The sequence below is a fragment of the Macaca thibetana genome, chromosome 4 (assembly GCF_024542745.1).
Source record: "Macaca thibetana thibetana isolate TM-01 chromosome 4, ASM2454274v1, whole genome shotgun sequence".
NCBI classification, from domain to species: domain Eukaryota; kingdom Metazoa; phylum Chordata; class Mammalia; order Primates; family Cercopithecidae; genus Macaca; species Macaca thibetana.
The window spans coordinates 69,693,331-69,720,271 of record NC_065581.1 but is presented as its reverse complement, the minus strand read 5'-3'; the positions used below and the strand labels follow the sequence as shown (position 1 = coordinate 69,720,271).

General features: G+C 34.3%; 1 protein-coding gene and 1 pseudogene across 50 annotated transcripts in view; one reads left to right on the top strand and one right to left on the bottom strand.

The window, feature by feature from the left end:
* The window catches only part of RIMS1 (regulating synaptic membrane exocytosis 1), a 914,410-nt gene that overhangs the window by 67,368 nt on the left and 820,101 nt on the right, over positions 1-26,941 (bottom strand). For 26 of the 50 annotated variants that reach the window (XM_050786470.1, XM_050786429.1, XM_050786438.1 and 23 more), the window contains one exon: positions 20,975-21,141. The exons of 15 other annotated variants lie outside the window; for them this stretch is intronic. In XM_050786470.1, the coding sequence (XP_050642427.1) occupies positions 20,975-21,141 (167 nt within the window). Of the gene's footprint in view, positions 1-1,111; positions 1,226-20,974; positions 21,142-26,941 lie in introns of all 50 variants that reach the window. 9 more of the 50 variants (XM_050786418.1, XM_050786419.1, XM_050786420.1 and 6 more) reach the window with 1 other exon arrangement.
* Positions 16,453-20,967, top strand: LOC126952130 (forkhead box protein H1-like; annotated as a pseudogene).

The window sequence follows — 26,941 nt, the reverse complement described above, 5'->3', positions numbered from 1 at the left end:
ACAGTACTGGAAGTTCCACCAAAGACACTTAAATGAACTCTCTACTTAAGCCAATTAGCTGTGTTGTCCAAGCAGGGCATTTCATGGGCTCTATAAGCCCAAGGATGCCTTTTCCTGGCTTCTAGATTTAACCTCAAGAGGCAACAGCACAGTCTTCTTTCTGTTTTCTTTTTTCTGACTCTGGTTTTCTATGCATGTTTTGATTTTGTTTTGTTTTCTTTCTTTCTGGTTCTGGTTCTTGGCAAGACTGGCTCTGATTCTGCATTGCTTATGACTAATAATACTTTCTAAACTAGTAGCAGTAACAATAGGGAATCTACCTATGGGTGAAATCTGTCAGATGGCTGGCCAACAGATTTCAATGTCAGGAATACATTGAAAGCTGGGTGGCAGATAATAGAAAATCTAGTTTGGTAGACTTTTTGCATGTTTTTTTTTTTTTTTTTTTGCATGCTACTAAAAACTCACATCACTCAAGAAATACATTGTGCACACTGAAAGAAGAAAAACCCTTTAAAGTCTAGGCTTAGGTTACTATGTTAATTTTAACCCTATAGCTGAGTGGTAATGCTGAACCTGCTAGTTCTTTTTGCTCAAAAATAATCTTTTCAATTGGTGACAAAAAAATTGCTTACTTTGTGTATACCATAGGGATAGCTGTTCAAGTAGCAAATACTAGATCTCAAGGTATTTTATTTTTATACTTCTGTTTTAAAAAAATGTTTTAATTTTCAATTTCATGGGTACATACTAGGTATATATATTTATGGGGTATGTAAGATTTTTGGAGGGGCTTTTTATCACACTTTAGGTTCTAAGATACATGTGCAGAACATGCAGGTTTGTTACATAGGTATACACGTGCCATGGTGGTTTGCTGCACCCATCAACCCATCATTTACATTAGGTATTTCTCCTAATGCTATCCATCCCCTAGCCCCTCACCCCTCAACAGGCCTTGGTGTGTGATGTTCTATACCCTGTGTTTTCATTGCTTGACTCCCACTTATGAGTAAGAACATATGGTGTTTTATTTTCTGTTCCTGTGTTAGTTTGCTGAGAATGATGATTTCCAGCTTCATCCATGTCCCTGCAAAGGACATGAACTCACCCTTTTTTATGGCTGCATAGTATTCCATGGTGTATATGTGCCACATTTTCTTTATCCAGTCTATCACTGATTGGCATTTGAGTTGGTTCCAAATCTTTGCTATTGTGAATACTGCTGTAATAAACATACATGTGCATGTGTCTTTATAGTAGAATGGTATTTTAAATTTGATAGAACTTCTGTTCTGACTGATCTGTACAGGTAAGTACTTACATAATTCTAGCACAGAGAATTAAAGAATCCCCAGAGAATAAAGGAATTGAACTCCTAATACTTTAAAAATGCTATCCTTTTAAGAAAAATCCCTTTTCAAAAAATTGCTAACTCAGCAGAATCAAAGTGAATTCTTGAAGATAGCAAAGTAGTTTAATAATTTTGGCTTAACAGCAGGTTTATGAAAACCACAATGATATTCTACTTTAAATGTACTAGGATTGCTATAATAAAAAATAGACAATAACAAAGGTTGACTAGAATTAGGAGAAACTGGAGCCCTCAACATTGCTGATGGGGATGTAAAGTGATGCAGCTGCTTCAGAAAATATGATGGCACTTTAAATACAGGTAAACTAGAGTTACCATATGATCCAGCAATTCCATTCCTAAGTACGTACTCAAGAGAATCGAAAATGTATATCCACACAAACATATATGAACTATTCATATGAAAATTATTAGCAAAAGTCAAAAAATAGAAACAAAACAAATGCTCATCAACTGATAAATAGAGAAACAAAATGTGTTAAATCCACACAATGAAATATTATCAACCATAAAAAGAAATGAATTTTGGGACCTCATACTGATAGCTACGGAAAATGAGATCTGGTGGTAATAACACTTTGGTCCACATTATAAATTACACATATGATTTGGTAGGAAATAATTAAGCATTAAATGGAAAAGGTGATAAAGTATCTATACACATTCAGCCAAATCAAAGATGCCATCAGTATTAAGACATATCATAATTTTATGTAATTTTTTTGGTGGCTTAAAACAACACAAATTTATTATCTTTCAGTTCTGGAGGTCAGAAGGCCTAAAATCAAGATGTCAGCAGGGTTATGTTCCATCTGGAGGCTCTAGGGGAGAATCTGTTTCTTTGCCTTTTCTAGTTTATACAGGCTGCCCCAATTCCTGATCTGATGGCCCCTTCCTCCGTCGTCAAAGGGAAGAAAGGGAACAATGGCTGGTTGCATCTTTCTCACGTGGAATCACTGTGACCTCTGCTTCTATTGTCTTATATCTGTCTTTGACTCTGCTCCCTCCTTTTTTCACTTATAAGTACTCTTGTGACTACACTGGACCCACTGGATAACACTGCATAAGCTTCCTTCTTTAAAGTCAGATGATAGCAACCTTAATTCCATCTGACACCCCAATTCCCCATTTTTCTGAGGATTAGGATTTGTCGGGGGCACACTGTTCTGCCTACCAGACCAAGTAACTCTGGAATGGGGGTATGGAGTCTCTCTCCTAAGAAAGAAAAATGCTAATTAAACAATGACATGCCATCAATTGGAGAATATGCACTGACTGTATAGATGGTAAAATACAAACAAGTAATGTGGATAAAATCAATTAAATTACGGTAACAGACAAACGAATTTAAACAATAATTTTTTAAAATAATAATAAAATAACATTAAAACATCAGAAGCTTACTTTCCCAAACATAGACTGTTACTTATAGATACAGAAGTGATGGGTGATGTAAGACAATCAAACTGCACCTTCATTTGCCAGATTTTGGCTCATTATTACAACGTAAGGAGGCTGACACAACGTTTTGGAAGAGGATAAAAAATAGAAGTCCTAAAATACCTTCTTTCAGAAAGCGAGAATGTTTTCAGAAGACATGAGGGGCTATGTCAGGATCGTTCCCACTCTTCACGACAAGCTTAACTTAAAAACAGTTACAATCAATACATATATTCAATCCACTAAAAGAACCTAGAAGTCTACTACAATTCTATTGTAAGCCTTAAGGAGGAACAAATAGTATAAATAATAATAATGCATATAAGTTCACAATGCTGTTTACAAAAATGTTAAAAGTTAAACAACAAAAATTATATGAGTCCTACACTTACATCTGGATCAATACACAAGTTACTAACCACAAACAGTAGATCAATATTGTTGATCAATATTAAGAAGCCATCTCTAGGCATCCATCCTATAATTTTCAGTGGTTGTAACACAGGGACTGGTGATTAATAATCAAGGTGGCATTAAATACCTCTTAAAGGTGTCTGGTAGATCATTTTGATAATAAGAATCAGAACTGAAGAATGAACTCAAGCTAGATCACTATTTATATTCAATCTCTTCAAGTAAGCTGGACCTTAAGAAGTAATTATCCCTGTAATTTTTATGAAATCTCATTCCCGCTCACACACGTGTTGAGTTTTATGTGAAGTTACAAGTAGTCTTCAGTGTTGAGGGCTTATGCACATTTCGGTAGTTTATTCCTAGGTCTTAGATTTATTTCTAGGTATTTTATATTTCTGACTACATTACATTGATGGCATTTTATAAATTTCATTTCCTAAGGTTTGTTGCTAGTACATAAAAATAAAATTCCTTTTTATACATATAAAACATACATATAAAATAGACACATAAAAATTGTTTTTTATATAGACTTCTAGGTCCTTTTAGTGGGTTGAATATATGTAAATTGACTGTAATTGTTTTTAGCTAAGTTTGTCATGAAAATATTTTATATATTTCCTATATGTATAATCATATAAACTGTAAATAATGATCCATAAATTCATCCATCATTTATCATCCCTCTCTCTATCTGGATTCAATTTGCTAAAATTTTGTTTAGGGTCTATTTTAATGAGAGGTTTTGGCCTATTTTTTCTATCTTGTAATGTCCTTACCAAATGTATCAAGGAAAGGCTGGTATCATCGAGTTTCAAAATGTTCCTTAGGAAAAAATTGTGTAAGACAGAGTATTTATTCTTTAAATATTTGTAATTATTTATCAGGATTTACCTGGGTCAGGATATTTCTTCGTGAAAAGGTTGAAAACAATTACAGAATCATTTAAGAAACTAAATATAGAACTCTTCAGATTTTTAGTTTATTCTTATGTCATTTTTAGTAAGTTGTACTTTTCAGAAAATTTGTATATTTCATGTAAGTCAGGGTTAGGAAAATTTATTTTGTAAAGGGCCAGACAGTAAATATTTCATACTGACTCTGTTACAACTACTGGACTCTGTTGCAACCACTCAATTGTTGTGGTGGGAAAACAGCCATGGACAATATATTAGGAAATGGGCATAGATGTGTTCCAGTAAACCTTTATTCACAATAATAGGCAGTGGGCCAGATTTAGCCTGCTGGCCATAGTTTGCTCACTGTGATCTGAATTGAAAAACTTACCAGCATAAGTTGTTTATGGTATCATTTATATATCTGTATAATATGTATTATTGTCCCTTTTCATTCAATGGTATTGGTAATTTTTATTGAGTTCATTTACTTTGATGCAATTATTGATACAGATGTAGTTCAGTCCACCACTTTGTTTATTTGTAGTCATTCCATCTGTTTGTTGTTTTACTTCTCCTTTTTGTCTAATTAGGTATTTTTATTACTCCACATTTTCTCAACTATTAGCATCTGAGTTGTTCATTCTTCTATTATGTTATTAGTAACTACCCTAAAGATTAAAATAAGCACTTTGACTTACTTAAATCCTCCTTAAGTTACACATTTTAACCAATTTCAAAATAATGCAAGATTTGTACAATAACTTACTTCCATTTACTCCCCTCCCACCTTTCACTTAGGTATTTTATATATTTTTCACTTCTACATATGTTTTAACTAACACAAGATGTTGTTTTTATCATTATTAACTCTTTCCAATGTTCTTCATTCTTCCTCAAGGCTAGTGCTTCCAACTGGAGATACTTTTCTTCCACATGAACTTCCATTAGTATTTTTTGTAGTGCTGGTCACCTCGGGATGAATTCTCTTTGCTATCTATCTATCTATCTATCTATCTATCTATCTATCTATCTATCTATCTATCTATCCATCCATCCATCCATCCATCCATCCATCCATCCATCCATCCATCCATGCACTCATTTATTTCCTGAAAGACAATTCTGGGTAATATTTACTAAGCATAAAATTGCAGGTTGGACATTTTTATTTTTTCCTTTCAGCAATCTTTCTTCCGGCCATTCCACCAAATTTGGGGTCTCATAATATCTGCTGAAATTTCAGCTAGTCATATCTTTACTTCTCCAAAGATACTATGTCTGTTTTCCCCTGAGATTCTTTTAAGAAATGTTTTTCTTTAGTTTTCTGTACTTTGATTACAATAATGCTGATTTTTTTCTCTCTTACCTATATTATTGGGTATGTAAAGATTTCAGATTTGTAATTTGATGTCTTTTATCAGTCCTGAAAAATTATCGGTTTGTATTTCGGTATTCAAGCATTGCTCTGTCATTTCCTCTCCTTCTGGGACTCTAATATATTTGAATTTTTCATCAGGTTCCACTTGTTTATGTTCTCCTCCAATTTCTCTCTCTCTCTTCTCTCTGTGCATCAACTCATATACTTTCTACTAATTAGTTCACTAATCCTTGGTTTTACTATTTCTCACGTCATTAAACCCATCTATTACATTTTTAAAAATTTTTAAATTATAATTTAATTTTTTAAAATGGATTTCAGGTCTCTGCTAAATAATCCATTCTCCTTTGATTTCTTTAACATATTAATCACAGATATTTTAAAGGCTCCATTTGGTAACTTTTGTTAGTGTTTAGCCAGGTAGTCCTTTTTTGTTGTTGTTAAACATGACTCATACATTTTAATCAGATATAAAACTGAGTGGATGAAACCCTGTGGAGGCTCTGGATGATATTATTTGCCTCCAAAATAGGTAAAATTCTCATTTGATTGACAGAAAGATTTCATCTTGTTCTTGTACAAAGTTTCGTTTTAAAGATTTGCTATTACTCACAGAGTGTAATGCTTATTTCTAGAGTTTGGCCCTTCTGAGATACGTAAAAGAACCAAAGGTGTTTGTTACACCCCTCTAACTATGGGAACTTGAAGTCCAATCCATCTCCCCAGCACTGGCAGCTGCTGGAATTTGTGCTTGGCTCTTTGGCCTTCCAGCTGCTGCTTTTTTTTTTTTTTTTAAGTTATTTTTTATTATTATACTTTAAGTTCTAGGGTACATGTGCATAACGTGCAGGTTTGTTACATATGTATACTTGTGCCATGTTGCTGTGCTGCACCCATCAACTCGTCAGCACCCATCAACTCATCATTTACATCAGGTATAACTCCCAATGCAATCCCTCCCCCCTCCCCCCTCCCCATGGATGCAGCTGGAAACCATCATTCTTAGCAAACTATCACAAGAACAGAAAACCAAACACCGCATGTTCTCACTCATAGGTGGGAACTGAACAATGAGATCACTTGGATTCGAGAAGGGGAACAGCTGTTGCTTTTTGTTTGCTTTCCCGGAACCTTCGCTGTGCATAGACAGCTCATTGGTCAACGTATGAGGGAAATCTACAGCAAAATTTGAAACTTTCCACCCTCACAATTTCCAGTTTCTCTGTCAGTGTCTGAACTGTGAAATTTATTTTCTCAGCCTAGTAAGTAAGAACACTGCTCTCTGCTTAAGGCTCTATTATTCCATGTCATCAAATTGGAAAGTAACCTCAGAGGAAACTAGGATGAATTTACCACTTACTTTGTGTTTTCCCCTCCTTTCAAAAATTGAAACTACTCAGATTTCTGCCTGCTTTGTTGCTCTCAAATGCCTTCCAATAGTTTTTGCTGTTGTTGTTCACTGTTTGTTCTTGTTTAGCTTTTATAGTTTTATATGTGGAGAAGTTAGTATGATATAAACTATACTGTCATGCCTGGGGAACTGTGACCATGTCATATTGCTGCTTATTTTTGAATGGTAGAAGTAGACCAGTTATGTTGTTATCAAAATCTTCATAGGGTTTCATAATGAAGACATACGTTAAAATCATGCTATAGCAATTTATTTGTAAATTACACTGAATAGCTTTTGCCACATGATTCCTATATACAGTCCCCCAATACCCTGCTTCTGCCACAGAATGGCAGACCTGAGATGGTCCTCTTCAGTTCATGTAGTCTGCTACTCTAGAGGTACAAAATACTGTTTCGAGGTACTCCAGGGCAAAAACTTCCCCTAGTTCCTACACGTTCTAGAAGGGAATTTTTCGTTGGGCCTTTTAAAGCTGTGGTATTTATTTTAGAGAGCTTTACATTCTGTTCAATAGCTGAATAAGTAAGCATCTACTTTTGGCATTTCCTCTCATTTTGGTCCACATTTCACTGAATTTGAAAACTGCTTTCTATAGTTTATAATTTACAGATGTGGTTAAATCCTAGTTTCACGTTAGATGGAGTTTTTAGTCTTTTTAGTCTTCTTATAAAAATGAGGTGAGTAAACACATCTGTTCTCTGTAACTTTATTATTATTTTTTTGAATTTCTAATCAACTTTCTTTTTTTTAAATTTATTTATTATTATTATACTTTAAGTTCTAGGGTACATGTGCATAACGTGCAGGTTTGTTACATATGTATACTTGTACCATGTTGGTGTGCTGCACCCATCAACTCGTCAGCACCCATCAACTCGTCATCTACATCAGGTATAACTCCCAATGCAATCCCTCCCCCCTCCCCCCTCCCCATGATAGGCCTCGGTGTGTGATGTTCCCCTTCCTGAGTCCAAGTGATCTCATTGTTCAGTTCCCACCTATGAGTGAGAACATGCGGTGTTTGGTTTTCTGTTCTTGTGATAGTTTGCTAAGAATGATGGTTTCCAGCTGCATCCATGTCCCTACAAAGGACACAAACTCATCCTTTTTTATGGCTGCATAGTATTCCATGGTGTATATGTGCCACATTTTCTTAATCCAATCTGTCACTGATGGACATTTGGGTTGATTCCAAGTCTTTGCTATAGTGAATAGTGCCGCAATAAACATGAATAAAATACCTAGGAATCCAACTTACAAGGGATGTAAAGGACCTCTTCAAGGAGAACTACAAACCACTGCTCAGTGAAATCAAAGAGGACACAAACAAATGGAAGAACATACCATGCTCATGGATAGGAAGAATCAATATCGTGAAAATGGCCATACTGCCCAAGGTAATTTATAGATTCAATGCCATCCCCATCAAGCTACCAATGAGTTTCTTCACAGAATTGGAAAAAACTGCTTTAAAGTTCATATGGAACCAAAAAAGAGCCCGCATCTCCAAGACAATCCTAAGTCAAAAGAACAAAGCTGGAGGCATCACGCTACCTGACTTCAAACTATACTACAAGGCTACAGTAACCAAAACAGCATGGTACTGGTACCAAAACAGAGATATAGACCAATGGAACAGAACAGAGGCCTCAGAAATAATACCACACATCTACAGCCATCTGATCTTTGACAAACCTGAGAGAAACAAGAAATGGGGAAAGGATTCCCTATTTAATAAATGGTGCTGGGAAAATTGGCTAGCCATAAGTAGAAAGCTGAAACTGGATCCTTTCCTTACTCCTTATACGAAAATTAATTCAAGATGGATTAGAGACTTCAATGTTAGACCTAATACCATAAAAATCCTAGAGGAAAACCTAGGTAGTACCATTCACGACATAGGCATGGGCAAAGACTTCATGTCTAAAACACCAAAAGCAATGGCAGCAAAAGCCAAAATTGACAAATGGGATCTCATTAAACTAAAGAGCTTCTGCACAGCAAAAGAAACTACCATCAGAGTGAACAGGCAACCTACAGAATGGGAGAAAATGTTTGCAATCTACTCATCTGACAAAGGGCTAATATCCAGAACCTACAAAGAACTCAAACAAATTTACAAGAAAAAAACAAACCACCCCATCAAAAAGTGGGCAAAGGATATGAACAGACATTTCTCAAAAGAAGACATTCATACAGCCAACAGACACATGAAAAAATGCTCATCATCACTGGCCATCAGAGAAATGCAAATCAAAACCACAATGAGATATCAACTCACACCAGTTAGAATGTTCTCTGTAACTTTAAATCTGTGATCATGAGGTCTCTTTGAGAAGTAAAATGAGTAGGCCTTGATGACTCATTTGAACATGCATTCCCACTGGGAGTGATACTGTCCTCAGAAGGGGATAACTGATTCTTGGTGAAGGTAGAGGGAACAAAAAAATCTTAAGATAATAGGTTAGTGGTCCTCCAAAGGCTCACAGTATATAAATAGTATGTCTGTAGTATTAAAATTTCATGTGGGGAGGGCAATTAGGAAAGGAACACCTAAAAGATTCCTTAGGGGAGTGATAATAAAGAAAGATTGAGAAACATTGAATTAGGAGGAGGACTGGGGAGAGGTAAAAATCTGGGTGGCTTCCAGTTTTTCGATTTGAGAACTGGGTGGATAATGGCGTAAAAAGCATATAATTATTCTGTTCAAATACTAAACAAGCCAATAATGTTTTCACACTTGTTCTAAGAAATGTTGTTTTACAAATAACCAGTTAAAAATATATATGCTCATGTATTTCTATTGTAAATGCAACACATACAAAAACAAATACATATTTAAACAAAAGCTGATATACATACTCAGTGAATACCAAAACATGAGAAAACAATTACTTACATCATGTATGGACCATAAAACTATATAAATGAGTCACAAATAATAAAGTCATAAAATTAAAGATGAATACACACAAATGCTGCCTTGATGTATCTGTTGTAGTTTACAAAGTAACAAATAATACAATTAATTATTTCAGATGATTCAGAAAACTTTGAAAATATTTCCACTAATTACAAGAAAACAGCATGTATGTCATCTTGGGGATACATTAAGGTCTATGCTTTCTTTATTCATTACGCTGCATAAGTAGTATGTATACAGTTAGCAAACACCAATCAATCCACACTTGGTTATCATGTCTGTGCTTTAGGATAGTCCAGCTGAAATCAAGGTAATCGTATGTTAAAATGAGTAAAGAAACAAAGCTTTAAATGATTTTCTAAATGAATAAAAAAGATAAAGTAAAAATATACTTTAAAATTTTTCCTACATTGCTTTAAATTGAACAGATATCAAGATTAGTATAAAAAGAGTAGTATAAAGTCTATTAACTGTACAAGCTGAAGTAATGAGCTTGGAAATAATATATATTTCTTCGGACAATCTATATAATGTTATTTAAAGCTAAAATGCTAAAAAACAATAACAAGTATTTAATCTATCTCATATACCAAGTGTATAGTAAACATAATATATAGTAGAAAAACAGACCAACTAAGACCAATATAGAACAATCTACTAGTTTTCTTTTTCTTTGAAATTTGTTTTTTCTTAGTGTATTATACTGAAGTCTCACTACATATTGCATAATCCTTCAGCCAAATTATGGTACTATCTGAATTTTAAAAACAGGTAATAACTAGAGAAGTAGAACCACATCACATATTTTAATTCTTTCCTTGGAAGTAACAGCACTAGAATTTACTGTGCCATATATTTTGGTTTACAATATGTTTTTAAAGCAGCAGTGCCTAGCTTCCTTTTTAAAAATAAACTACTTCACAGACTTCTGTTGTATTAAACAAATACCAGTAGAACTGCTTTAGTTGAAGTTGCTGAAGTCCTGCAGTCTAGGAATTCTCCTGCCCGTTTAGTTTTTCTCCTGCTCCTTGGACAGTTTTCTCCTGTCTATGAGGCAATTCTTGGAGACAATAAGGAGCATCAGAACACCAACGGTCCATGGGCATGACTTTGAAAACCACTCTAATAAAACTGAACTCTTCAAGTGTCAAATCCGACAGTTAAATTCATCCAGCTCACCATGAAGCACCGTGAAGTGGATAAGTTAAATATTAGTATCAAAATTCAAATTTTAAATGCTGTTGCACTATATTATGTTTTAGCCATCTCTCATAAGACATTCAAAGATGACTTTTAAAAGTATAAAGTAATTAATCTAATACTTCATACCATGTATGCAGTAACTGAGTTATGAAGCACAATGCTATATTTTCAAAGTATTCTGATATACACTATTTCATTTTATTCTCAAACAGTCCTATAAGGTAAGAGTGGCAGGTATGATTCACATTTTTCAGACGAATATACATTTAATATTATTATTACATTTGCATGAAAATCCACTAAAAACATAGATCTAGGAATCATGTGTGTTTTGTTTTATACCAGATAGTACACAGCACCTGCATATAAGACGTACCCAATAAATGACTGGTGAATAAGTAAATGAATAAATGTATGAATAAATGAAAAAAAAATCAAGGTCTAAAGAAGTTGTACACTTGTTGAATGAAGCTCTCAATATTGGTTAGTAAAAGTACTGAGCCATAGCTGATGGAACCAAAGATTCACATCTGAGTCAAAAGCAGTCTTTAAGGGCAGGCTTGGTAGAATTCACATTGTCCTGGCATGGGAACTCTGATCACAAGATGCTCTTTATTCAGCAATCACTAACCACTCCCTTAACTTGAGACTCACTTCATTCTTCTCCCTTATATTCAACTATCCTCTGAGACTTCAGAATCTCTTTCTCAGTTTGAGCTGTATCTACCTTTACCTCCCACATTAGTTCTTCATTCCCCGCTTCCATTCCACCTCATGACTGAAATGGTCCTGTCTCTGCTGGTGCTCTCTTCTTTCCCGAAAGTTTTACAGCTCTTGGCTCCTTTCACCACCTCCTTCTATGTTCCTCATTGTTATTTTTTTTAAGCCCCTTAGATATTACTTCCAGTTCAAGATCCAACTCTGTTTGCTCTGCCTTGGCATTTGCCATCTAACCTGGGATAAAGTCTCTAGGGCCATGATCCTTCTTACTTTTCACACCTACATGTTTTTTCTTATTTATTAATTATTTTAAAATATTATCCTTTTCAAGTGAGCAAATGTAAAAAAAAATTTTTTTTAAATGGTAACACATCAAATACGAACTATTTCTGGCAGTATGGTAGATGATATATTCTGATTCCAAAAAATCCTTTCACTTCCAAATGCCTATTCATTATGATGGGAAAATTACAACAAATGCCTGTTAAAATACAAACTTGAGGTCACAAGAAGGAAAGGCATATCTCCTTAGCCAAAAACCAAACGAGAACTAAAACAGGTTGGAAAGTGAATGATGAATGTCTTTGGAAATATTGCAGGTCTAGTGAGGAGTTAGAACAGAAATCCTCATGAGTCAAGACCCTTAAAGAACAACAAGGAAAAATGTGTATCTCAGTCTAAGCTCTCATATAACCTCACTGGTGGCTTTCTAATGTACTTTTCTCAGAGAGGAGAATGATCCAGAATGAAGGTCTAAGATGCATGAAAAATGATTAGCAAAGAAACTAGAATGCATATGGTTTACTATAAGACATTAAAAAAAATAACATGCAATAAGGGGAAAATGAACCAATCTATAATTAAAACTTTGTACAAGAATATGCAAATGCGGGAGGGACAGTAGCACAGCTAAGCATATGACAGTCATTTTTTTTCCTAGGAGGAAGTAGAGGTAAGTATTAACTTCAAATTAACTACTTAACACAATTTATAAACTTGAGAAACTAGTCAGTAAAAATCACAGAAACTGCATGATTTCCAGTGTAATGGAGGGGGGAAATGAAAGAAAAATAATTCAATTAAAAAACAATCAGGAAAGAGAAAAAATAGAATAAGAAAAATTAAAAGCATACACTGATATAGAATTCTAACTCTATAAGAAATCAAAATAAATGCAAATTGATAAGCTAGCCAAATTAAATGATAGAGATTGTGTGGTTAGATAAAAATTAAATCTAGCTATTTGCTGTTTACACGAGTATAACACATTGGTCATAGAAAAGTTGACACAAAAAGATGTGAACAGTGAATAGTTAGATTGAACACTAACTGAAAATAGCTTGTGTTATCATGTAGGAAAACTGACTTTAAAACAAAATAATATTATAGGAATAAAGCGATTTATTACATAATAATAAAAGGTTAAATCACCAGAAAGACAAAAGAAATTCTGAACTTGAACCTAATTAAGTATCTCATATAAGAAGAAATGAACAGAATAAAAAAAAAATTGACAACTCCTCTTCATAGATTCTGACTGAGCATTTTCAGTAAATACCAAATCAAATAGGCAAAAGAGTAGTAAAATAACTGAAGTTCTGAATGGTTTGGATAATAAGCTTCATGTATTGGATATATAGATAACTCTAACTGAAGATTTAAGAGATACACATTCTTCTCAACCACATGTGTAATATATACAAAAATGACCCAAAAAGTAGGTGACAGATCAAACTTCAAAAACTTCAAATAATCAATATCAAACACAACACACTCTGACCGCAATGCCATTAAGGCAGTTAAGTTAGAAATAAATAAAAAAACTCCATACTTTTGGAAATTTAAAGACTTACTTCTAAATGATTAATAAATAAAAAGGAAATAAAAATGTGATGAAATTTAAATATACTTAAAATTACATAAAAAATGAATATATTACAAACCAAAATTGGTGAGATAAAGATAAAGCCACATTTCAAGGGAAGGAAAGTTAAACTTATTTATAATAATACAGTATTAGAAAAAATAGAACAATGAATTTCATTCTTACAAAAGCAACATGCAGAAAATATAAAAAAAGATGCCAATCATGACATCAAAAATGTATGGTATGTATAATTATATCTACAACAGCTATGCATAAACTTTATTGAGAAAAATGTAAAGTTTCACTGAGAGACATTAAAAAAAATCAATTGAGATATACGGTGTTGGAAGGCACAATCTTCTAAAGATTCTGATTACCCATAAATCAATTTATACATTTAATATAGTTCCAAACTAAGGATTTATTCCGTAGAACTTGATACACTTATTCTAAAATCAATATGTAAGAACAAAGGACAAAAACAGCCATGACACTCCTGCTAATCAACAAGTATAAGGTTGGGCATGGTAGCTCACACTTGTAATTCCAATACTTTCAGGAGCTGAGGTATGTGGATTGCTTGAGCCCAGGTGTTCAAGACCAATCTAGGCAACATGACAAAACCCTATCTCTACCAGAAAAAAAAAAAACAAAAATTAGCCAGGTGTGGTGGCATGCTCCTGTAGTCCCTGCTACTTGGGAGGCTGAGGTGGGAGGATTAATTGAGCCAGGAGGTGGAGGCTGCAATGAGCTGTGACTGTGCCACTGTACTCCAGCTTGGGTGATAGAACAAGATCCCTTTCTCAAAAAAAAAAATAAAATAAGAATAAGAATAAAACAGGCAGATTTGCACTACTATGGTATGTATTATTAGTTTTATCAATAAGCTGTATGAATTATGACAGAGTGGTTTTAGTACAGGAATAGACATTAGATACACCAAAGAAATGCAGGCTAGAAATAGACTTAGTGTTTGTAAAGTCTTGACAAAGGACAGAGCAGCATTTAGATCAGTGAAAGACTGGGCCTAAAATATAAAGTGACTGATTTGGAAAGGTAAAATGAGATTCAGATACAATGGTAATATTTGATTTTTTAAGCTTGGTGGTAGTTACCTAAGCCTTTATTATTATTTATACATTTTGTGTATCTTAAATATTGCATTACGAATTACAAAAAAAGTTTAGGTTAAATGCAGGAAAGTGTTTTTGAGCTAGGCTAGCAGCTTCTCAATTCTGGCTCTACCACTTACTGGTCATGTGAACTCAACAGGCTGCTTTACCTTTATCTGTGAAATGAGATTACTAGCAATTACATGACACGGCTCCTTAGCAGTAACAATACTGCATATAAGTCACCTATCAGAATACCTGGTCTACTTATAAAGGATACTTAATAAATAACAATATTCTTTTACATTAAAATGTAATAATATAGATGCTATGGAAAAACTTAGGAAAGTGACACATCAAGTAGGTATTTGGGAAGCACTGATTTGGAGTACTAAAGGATATTGTATATATTCCAAATATGTTAATTGTTGCAGAAATATGAATACTTGCCCAAAGAGAGAGTATTTAATGTTGATAACCAGAGTGCATGCCTGGGGACCACTAAAACAATTAGTTACCAGTTGACATAACATTGCTAGGCTCATAATAAGCATTTGGTTTTCTAATATGCAAACATAAACATATAAACACACATTTATAGCACATGAGGTCTTCCTCAAGGGCAACTTATTTGATCCTTTTTTTTTTTTGACATGTTGTAATTACTACAAAGACCAGTTATATTAACGATGTTCAATGCTGTATTAGCTATCCAATGGCAAAATGATTAGCTTAAGAAGGCTTCAATATGTTACAAAAATAATCTAATTTAGTCTAAGAAAGAAAATAAAGCTACAGGAAATTACATTTCTACAAATAATGAGATATTGCACGATGTACTTTTAAAACGCCATAAACAATGTGTAGTTATTTTCTCTAAGGTAAGAGTCTTTAAGATCTAATTGTGCATGGTCATATCTACAAATATAACCCCATCTTGATATTATTAGTTTGTATTAAATTTTGAAAACTTTATTATAACTGACCATTGTCATTGTCTATTATACAGTAAAATTCACCTTACATGTCACTGAACTTCACAGAATTTGATTAAACATATGTTAGTAAATCTATAATAAACTCACAGAGTATAAAGGTAAAAACAAAGCATTCTGCAGCTGTCTCAAACTGTACCAGTGATGCTTACTTCAAACTGCAGCCTTAAATGGTTTGGAAGGAAGAACCTAACCAGGAAAAGTTACCTGTCCCAAAAGTTATGTATTTGGCTATTATCAAGACTTTTGGGTTACATGTATTCACAGCTCAAGCAGTATTTTGATTATGGTATGAATATAACAATGCCACTATGAATATAACAATGCCAATTTATATATATGGCACAGTGATTGATTCAGTCATATGATATGTTAGTAAGTATAATATAGTAATTTATTAATATATTTACCATACATCTAGAGTCTTTTTTTTTTTTTTTTTGAGACGGAGTCTCGCTCTGTCGCCCAGGCTGGAGTGCAGTGGCGCGATCTCGGCTCACTGCAAGCTCCGCCTCCTGGGTTTACGCCATTCTCCTGCCTCAGCCTCCTGAGTAGCTGGGACTAGAGGCACCCGCCACCGCGCCCGGCTAATTTTTTGTATTTTTAGTAGAGACGGGGTTTCACCGTGGTCTCGATCTCCTGACCTTGTGATCCGCCCGCCTCAGCCTCCCAAAGTGCTGGGATTACAGGCGTGAGCCACCGCGCCCGGCATCTAGAGTCTTTTTAAAGGGTACATGTCACATTCTTTCTGTCCAGCTTTAATCTATTTACAGGAAAGAGTAGTGGGAATGGTTCATCAACCTTGAACTATCAAAATGTTATGAAACGAAACACTAGAAAAAAAACTAAAATAAATTTTTTCTCATATATTTAGTATTTTTCACTGTGTTGAGATTCATCTTTCCTTGTCATCTAATTTCTAAAATATTTTCTTCTCTTTTTTAGTATTTTCATAGATCTCAATAAACTTTGTTTTTCCATAGGACAACAGACAGGCAGGCAAAACTAAGTGTGGATAACTAAAATAAAAGAAATAAAATAATAATAATAATCCCTTTTGTTCACTCTTGATTACATCTGATGTTAGTAGGCATAATAATTAGTGAGCATATAAAAGAAAAGTTTCATTGATTTTAGCTATTAAAATAGCAAGCAATTTTGTAGTTAAGTACTTTTCATATGCTATCACAAAAATCCAAGGATTACTTTTGAATTTTATCCTGTCTTCTCTTACTGAATTGAAGAAATATTGTGAAATAGGAGGCATTTGAAATTATTTTCCATAACACTTTTCAAACATAACTGTAATATCAAGATTGATATTCCAGAAGATATTAACTTCTACATTTGCTATCACAACTTAAAATATCAAATAATTTAACCTACATTGTTTTAAAATCCTCAAATAAATAGAAGAATATTCCTATCAGTATATGCTTACTGATTATTATGCCTACTGACATCAAATGCCAAATTTTACTAAATGTATAGTTGTGGACCCTGCAAAGCCCCAAGGCCAAGGGGAACTTCTGGGTGGTTGACATAAGCCTGATCCCAGCAGAGTCGCTATGGTGGCAGAACACAGCCCTGTGTAGGTGTTGGCAGAAATGGGGTGCATGCGGAGCCTTCACCAAGGACCTGGGGCCCTACTTGCTGCAAGGTGCGCCCAGTCCCCTGCTGCCACCCAGTGAGGGCTTCAGCATCAAGTCCCTGCTAGGGGACTCTGGGGAGGAGGCACCCTGGTCCCATAGAGCAGCCCAGCTCCTTCAGGCACGGGGAGCAGTGGGGAGGAGGTGGTGCCCACCCCACCCCTGCCCTCTTCTGAGAGGCCTCTGTGGCCCCTCTGCCCCCTTCCCAGCCCCGTAAGAATGGAGAGGGAGGCTTCCCAGCAGGGAGCCATGGGGCCCTCGACCTTCTCCACAGAGCCTACGGCCTGGTCTCTCCACTTACTGCAGGACACCTCAGTTCCTGGGTGGCTGTCCATTGGGGGACACAGAGCCTTCCTCTAGGGGCAGCTGCTCACCTCCTACTTGCCTATCTACACTCCCAATGTGGTAATGCCCTTGGCACCATCACCCACCTACTGCCCCCAGTGTCCACTGTCAACTGGCCCTGCCTACTGGGGGGGTGGCCTCTGAAACCTGAGGGCCCCCAGGACTGCTCTGGGATCTAGATGTCCTCTTCCAGGAGGTGCCACCCAACAAAAGCATCTATGACGTTTGGGTCAGTCACCCTTGGGACCTGGCAGCTCCTGCCCCAGGCTGGTTGCTCTCTTGGTGCAGCCCACGAGGCTCCTAAGGCAGGGGCTCCTCCTCTCTCCACCTCCCACCCCCAGCTTGTTGATAGGGAGCCAATGCCAGGAGGGTGTCTGTGACCACAGCAGACTCAAACCACCAGGCAGCAGCCTTGCTAAGTGTCCACAGTATTTACTGGACTACCCCACGCGTGGCTGTGGCCCAGCTGGGCATGACCCTGATCCTGGTCAGTCATGCCTCTGTTTCCCCTATGCCAGAGGCAAGGCTGGAGGAGCAGGGCTGAGTCTGGAATAGCCCTTTCATGTCTCCTCTTCTCAGTCCACCACTCATCCATCACCAGGTGTCACCTCCCCTCCCATGCTCCAGGCTGGGGGAGGGAGAGCCTAAGGGTAGATCCAGCCTGAAGTCCTGCCCTCTGTCATCTGTCTGGGAAGGAGGTAGCACCTTTTCTGGGAAAAACGTTAGGGAGTAGACTGGACCCTACATGGTCTTGGTGGGGGGAAGATAACAGGAATTTACAATGTTTTTTTGTTTGTTTGTCTTTTAAAAAAGATAATAAAGTCCTTATACATGATAGGAACTAAAAACTTTGCTGCTTATTATTACAACTTATATGTAAATATATTCTATCATAATTCATTAGCTTTGTTCATCTTTTAACCATGAACCTCAGTAAACAGAACTATAAAAATTATGCAGATGTTAGTTGCTAAAAAATAAGTAAGAAACAGTAATATATTAAGAAAAATTATTCCTCATAGTGTTACCTATAAGGGCAGGGAACATTTATATCTGAAGAGCCTGCAAGGCTTGTTCACAGGATTTTGATGCTTTTATGTTGATGTCATTTTATTCTTTATCATTCCAAACTATCCTCTCTCAGGTTTTTACCACGGGATTGACGACGGAAGCAAAATAACTTCGTGTGTGTGTGTGTGTGTGTTTGTGTGTGTACTGCTGCATGTGTGTCTATGAGAATATGTAGACAGAAGAAAGCATATGAAGGGATAATTTGTCTATGAATGTCAGAAGACGTGTCACATCTTATTTTTTTCTCTCTATTCTTCCTAATTATTCTAAGATCAAATATGTACCACATATGACAAATCACTGACATACAGCATGAGATTACAAGAAAAGTAGCTCTTCATGTTAGCTTAAGGTTAAATTTGTTTAACTATTAGCTGTAGTGCTTAAATTTACATAATCCACTTACATAAAATAAACTCTCAGTTTATATGGGTTTTAAACTACAAAGAAGGGAAAAGAAGCTGAAAACAAAAAAGTCCTTAGAGAAAATAGATTTATCACTAAGAAGTTTCTTTGTACTCTTTCCAGGTCCACCCCTCTTCCCACCATCTTCACTAAATATGAAAATTCATATGAAGCAATGAAGGAAAATAATCCTCTATCTTTTGCTTCTTGTCATGATATAGTTACAGTCCATGCTGATTTGTTGAGTTGCCGTGTTCCCCACAAAGTAACACCGGTTCCAATACACTACTAACATGTAGATTCCCCTATTCTCCTTGTATAAAATCAGTCTCTTGTTTCCCTATTCTTTCTAAAAGAAATTGCATAGCCAAATTTTATAGGAAGATAAATTTCTGAAGAATTCTACTTCTGAAATTTTAGGAGAGTGAAAATGAACTCACAAGTTATTCTATGCAATTGCTTAGTAATACAAATTCTATTCACTAGTAATACTTTAAAGCATAGGGCTCAAGGTACTTGGCTCTACAGTGAATATAAACAAAAATTACTTAAAAAGGTAAAAAATTACTTTTTTTAAAGGTAAAAACAAAGTCCTTGGTTAGGTCCTATTTATTACATTCTTTGGTATTCAATAGTTTTTAAAACATTCTATCTTATTAAGAATTTAATAAAAAGGAATCTATAAGAATACTTCTTACCCCTTGATCTTAAACAGCTTAATATGGCTACGTTCTTGAGCTCTTATAATTCTTCCTTAAACTTTAAAGAACTGTACATTCTTTCAGAATCAAATGCTGAGAACACCAAAAGTAAAGATAAAACATTTTCTACTAATATATTTATCAGTTGAAATTGCTCATGTTAGATTATCAGAGTATGAAATTGTTAAATAACAGCAGGCTGATTACTTTTAATTTGCTTCAACAAACAAGAGAGAATCTTCAAAATACAATTCATTGTACATCACCAAAATGTGCACTAACATCAGACTTTCAGAGTACTGGAAAAGTGTTTGTTCCTATTTTTAACACTTATATTTATTGGACCTCTCATCAACCCCACAATTCCTCCAATTGTAATAAATATTTAGGTTACACAACTATAACTATATGAAACTTTGACTTCTGAAAACTAGTAAAGAACTAATACAAAATATGCTTTGTCCATAATCAATCTGCTTTAGTTTAGATAGTACTTGGATGTCTGGGGTCTTTTTCCTTTCGGCAGGGTATTTGTCTTTGAAGAACACAAAAGCACTACTGGTGACTCAAACAAAATTGATGCAAATGCCTTACAATTCATGTAACATAACTAGGGATGTATATTTTGTTACCACATCCACTACAACCCCACATACACCCATATACACACACACACACCCATGTTGATTTATTTGTATAGCTGTTATACTATAATGACATTGTTGAGTAATTGCAACAAAGACTGTCCTGCAAAGCCTGAAATATTTACTATCTGTCCCTTTACAGAATACACTTTCTGATGTTGGACTAAAGGAAGAGAATTTAATATTAGAGGAAACTACTACAAATGTGACTCAGAGTGATCTCTAAACTTATGACTAGGGTTATAAGCTGTATCTGATAGTAGTCCATCCTAAACATTCTGTTGGCAATACTACATAGTAGTCGATCAATACTTAACCCACTGTGACCTAAACTGTATTACAGAAAAAATATTCAGGAAGCTACTTGTATTTTTATACCACAGATAAAGATCCAGCTTATATAAACAGTATTGCCAACTCACCTGATTCTACCCCTGGGGCGCTCAGATTGCTCTGACATAAAGCTTGTGCTGCTGAGGCGTGAGGCACTGCTGGTTCGGGAAATGGCGGACACATCACTGACATCACTATCTGATGATTTGGCAGAGACGTTATCACAGCTTCTGTACTGATCTTTATGTATGTTATACTAAAGATTAAAAACAAGAAAGTGTGAGCTCCATCATTAGACCATGGAAAAGACATAGATGGTGAGATGAATGACTACTTAGCCCACACCAAATAAAGGTGTACCTTCATAAAAGTAGGTGTAGAATCTAAAATAATCCAAATGCTAACATATGATTTCCAGTATAAAAACATTATCCTTTGAGTGGTAAGAGATGGCTTAGGAATACTGAAATATAAATTAAACACAATCATTAAATGCTTGATTAGAAAATTCATTAAATTATTTGTATATACTTAGAACCTCAAAAGTGTATTATTCATTGTTTTCCAGTACATATGCTTCTCTTTTTTGTTTTCATTTTCATTCTTGTCCATTTTATTCACCTTCTACTCTAGTCAAAGCACAGGCTGAGCATTCCTCATCAAAACATTCAAAATCTGAAGTGCTCCAAAATCTTTTTGAGCACCAACATGATGCACAAAAGAAATGTTCACTGGAACATTTTGGATTTTCAGATTAGGATGCTCAACTGGAAAATACACAATGTATATGGTACAAATATAACAAAATATGAAAAAAAAATCCAAAATATCAAACACCTCTGGTCCCACGCATTTTGAGTAAGGGATACTTGACCTGTATAGACTGGTTCCATCTGTACATACTTTTTGATACTTTCTGAAACTAGTCAATTTAGTTAAATACTTGGCAAGACATTATAGTGTCTAACATTTCTTAAAAATATATAACTTTTCAAAAACAAGGGCTGATACAGACTGAGTAAAGAGGTAGTGACTGGTCTTTACCTTTCTACTATGGCTTCATTAGACGGTTTCAGATTTAACCTAACTTAGTATCAAAATTAGAATACTGGATCCCTATTAAAATTTCATTGTACGTTATATCTTATATTCAAAGATGTCTTTAAATTTGTCTCTGATATTCACTGCCTAAAATTTTAGGAATCAAGTAAAAGATTAAAATACGCAAAGCTGTCAAAGCAATTATCTACTCTTATTTCTACTTCACTGTCTTATTGTGATGAATCACACAGTGAATAGCTTATGTATTACATATTATTTATATACATGTTATAATTGTAATAAATAGGTTATGTAACTATAAATAACTGAAAGATACCTAAAATGTAAGTAGTTCTCTTAGATACTGGAAGGTAAGATACTATAACTTCTTTTGTAAAACAAAATAACATATGGGTGTTTGTTTTTTCGCAAGCAATTAATTTTAGATTTATGAGAAATAAAGTATGAAAATATCAAATGTTTATTAAATCTGTAGAAAAAGTCACCTATCCTTTGTGATGTTCCATGTCAGAGGAATTTTAATGAATTTGAACTATCTTGCCAAAACATACTAAATTAACTGATGCTACAACCTGGGTCTATATGTACTAAAAAGAAGATTAGACAATAACACTTAAAAAATTATCCTAGAGAAAGGTCTCATGTTTATTCAATAATTTCTTATATGAGAGTAGTTTAGGATTGAAACATTTAAATGTGAGTTTTGTTTTTGTTTTTGGAGACACATTCTCCCCTGTTGCTCAGGGTGGAGTGCAGTGACGTGATCTTGGCTCACTCCAACCTCTGCCTCCCAGATTCAAGCAATTCTCCTGCCTCAGCCTCCCAAGTAGCTGGGACTACAGGCGCAGGCTGCCACACCTGGCTAGTTTTTTGTATTTTAGTAGAGATGGGGTTTTACCGTGTTACCCAGGCTGATGTTAAACTCCTGAGCTCAGGCAATCCACCCGCCTTAGCCTTTCTGAATGTGAGTTTCATTTCTTTGCCTCTCATGTGTATGTGTTCGTAAAATAATTTCATATCAGACATGAAAATAATTCCCAATATATAGGATATATATACAATTATTTTTCCCAAGGATTTTTCATAACTGTGTGATTTATCTCTCAAGGTCATATGCCAAATTAGAATTTAAAGGAAATTCATATACGTTATTGTATCTAAACTGAGCTATATTTATATGATTTCATGTTTGATCTAAAATTAATGTGATTTAAGATAATGTATTGAAAGCAATGTGACAATATGGTTTACCAGCAAATTCAGTTATATTTAATAACATGATTCTGACTGACACAATTCATTTTAATCAGATCTGTTTTCAGTTTACAGGTATATGTGCTAAAAATTCAATTATGTTTACAGAGTAAAACCTGAATTTAACACTGTTGCTGCATTACAAACACAACTCCTATATTGTTGGTTTTCTGAAACACTGTGCTAAAAGAGAGATGCTATGTAATTATAGTTTCCAAATGTATTGGAATGATACCTTGCCCATGACAGAATATAAAATATTCTCTGTTCTAGGTGTCAGTATTGTGCTGACACCCAGAGCAAATGCTCCCCTTATTTGATATTTGACAATATTAAGCAGTGTACACTAAAGCATATAGGTATGTGAATGTATATGAAAATATTTTTCCAACTAAAGTATTTTTAGTTGGAAATAAGCCAAAAGATGGCTTTACTTAAGCCACCTTTTCTTCAACCTTTTTGTATACAGACCTTGGTTATTCCAGAAAGTGGACAAAAAGGAATTTCAAAAATTATGCCATAATAAATTGTTCTACATTGAGATAAAGAACAATCTATCATTCTGATATGATATCACAGTTTTAATCACATTGATTATTTGAAGAAAGTGAAATACTTTTATATTCACTTTTAACTATTTAATATGTTAACATTTTAATCACTTTGAATTTCATCAGGCATGATCTGTTAAATTTCAAATGTAACAATTTAATATTTTAATGCAAATACATAAAATATATTTTGAAGAACATAATTCCTCAGGAGGAATTTATACCGATCCTACAGAGGGAAAATAAGTCATTGATGTGAGAGAAATAATAAAATACTACTATTCTTAGAAGTAAGTAATAATAAACACTCTTCAGCTACCTACAAAACCCATCACATCACTCTTGGTTGCTGTTCCTGGGTTACAGAAACATAAACATTCTTTAAATTGTGAGTGCCTAAATGTGATTTCACTTCCTTATTATGAATTTCACTTCATCATTAAGGCATGCAACTCTGTATAACACCAATAAAAAAATAGAATGGTGACACATTTCAAGGATACCTAAGCAGCATCGTTGTGCTTTTTCAAAAGCAAAGTTAGTGCTAATTCCTTACTCAGGATGGATGTTAGGGTCATTTAATCTTCTAAAAGAGGTACTAGGTTTCAAGAAGCATCTCAGGAATTATAGCTGTCTGACAATGTTTTGCCCTGAAAAAAGTCCAGCTCTACTAGTGGTTGATTAAAAGTATTCTGAGAATGGTTAACTAACTTCTGCTTGGTATAAATTTCAACTAAGGTTTGTAGCTTTATCCAAAATGTCAAATGGATTAAGATACTAAAAAAGAGTCAGTAAAAGACTAAAGTTCAAAATTTAATCAATATAAAATTTGTGCCAATACTGGCTCTTAATTATAGCCATAAAATAGATCTTTGTAAAATAGTTATAAAATATGTGATGTAAAATAATAAAAATGAAAAAGATAATTTCTCAAGTATATGCAAAAGGTTTGAATTAACAAAAATGGCTACTGAAAACAAAAAATTCTATTGTGTTAGTATATAATATAAATATTAGAGATGTGGAGAGTATTTTATCTTCTACTTGACATATAAGAAAAGGTTAATCATTTATTTTATCTTATATAATTTCCTATCCTATATTCTTACAAGTTTTTAAAGCTACCATAACTTTGATCTCATATTTAGCTATTATAATTTTATTTAACATAGTAGTATCTATTCAGTAAGAGTCATAGTACTATATCTGAAAGTAATAGGTTTTAAAATATTCAAATACAATAAGAGAGAGGAAAGGAAAAAGGGTGCCTGTGCAAAGGAGGGAGGAAAGACAGAATATGCTAATTTAATTTTTATGTAAATTGAAAGCCACATGGGAACCTAGAGTAATGTGTTCATTTCAATGATATAAGTAGAACAAAGTCATTCCCTAAGTCCCAAATCCATTGTTCTAGGCCTCTTCACTCTACAGACAGGCTCTACTAATTTTAATACAAATTTTAATAAATTACCTCTTTGCTTCTGAGCCCCAGTTTTCATAAATTTGGTAAATAAGTGAGCTGGAGTAGATTTTGAGGTATTTTCAAGTTTTTAATGTTATGAGTCAGAGAATTTGGAGTGTGCCAAACAAGATACACCTACCTTTGGTTTACTATGACTATTAGTGGGGGTTTAGACTTCTGAGTACTTCATTTCATTGATTTTTTGGATCGACTAATTAATGTTTAGAGTCCCAGCTCAGGATGATCCAGAAAGGCTTTCAGTATCTTACCCTGATTCTTTACTTGCCTCTTTCTTGTTTCCTATACTGGCTCTACCTCTCCTTGCTGTTCTATTTGACCTCATCTTTTGAAATAAAGCTAAGAAACTGATAAAAACTGTCAGCTTAAAAGGAGCATTTCCAGTTTAAAGAAACTTTCAAATAACTGCATCCAACTGTAGAGGGAAAATAAAACCCCAAATTACCCTGCCGTCTAATTCAAACTGCATTTGTAGTAAGAAAACAAAAACAATGATGATATCTATGAAGACAGATAAATAGGCTGATTAGGTGATAATACCATAAATAACAAGTTGCAGAGAAGATAAATCTGTACAGAGCTGAAATAGCCAATACTATGGGACATCAAGTTACTTTGCTTACTATTTTTTTGGTAAGACTCTTAGGGAGTTGGGCATCACCAATCACAGTGACCCTCCGCACTGTATCATTTGGAAGCCCTTCTGCATCTAACCTAACACATAAAGTGATAGACTGTATCAAACACACATGCCTCTGTGGCAGTCCTGGTGATAAATCATATTTTGTAGCTACCTCTTTTTTTTTTTAGTCACAGAATATCTGGAAAGATAATGAACCACTTCCACTGCTTAAAAATAAGTAGGTTTTTCTAGGTCCATATTTCAAGCTAATAATATTAATTTAGTGTAGCTTTATTTACTTTTGATTTTTAATAGCTTATTACTTCCAAAAGAGTTTGGTGATATTAAATTACAACAAAGGTCGACCTATAATGGCTGCTGCTACTTTTGTAGTATTCTATAAAGAAAAAAGGCTTTTAAATAAACCAGATAATATATTTGAAATTACTTTATAAAGAACAAAAATCTATGCTATTTTATTTAAAATTATCAGATATTAGCAGTTTATAAACTCCTTAGTGTTTCCTTAGAAAATATTATTGAAATAAAAATTAAATGCTTATTGGCACTTAAAACTGTGTAAATTTCAGTTTCTAGAAGTTTGAAATCAGTTACTTTTCTTACTAAAGACAGAGCAATAAGAAATCTTATATTACATAATTTTTATCATTCACAAATATCAATAGTCAAATATCAATCCAAAGTTGTATTTAAGACTATAAATATATACCTTAATATCTTAAATGCAGTATTTAAATGATGTTCAAGCAACAAAATGGCTTCATATATCTTGCTTATTTATGTGAATTTGACTAATGCTAATCAATCATCAAGTGATTTTAATATCAAATATTTATATATTTTTAGAAAAAAATCAAATCCAAGTTAATATTTCAATGAAGTTATATCATATGAAAATATCAAGAGGAAAGAGGGTTTTTTTTCCGGCTTTGGTAGGAATTATGATGCAGGACTATTATTTAATGATACCTTTTCTTATTATTATTATTTTTTTTTTAGATGGAGTCTCGCTCTGTCACCCAGGCTGGTGTGCAGTGGTGTGATCTCAGCTCACTGCGACTTCTGC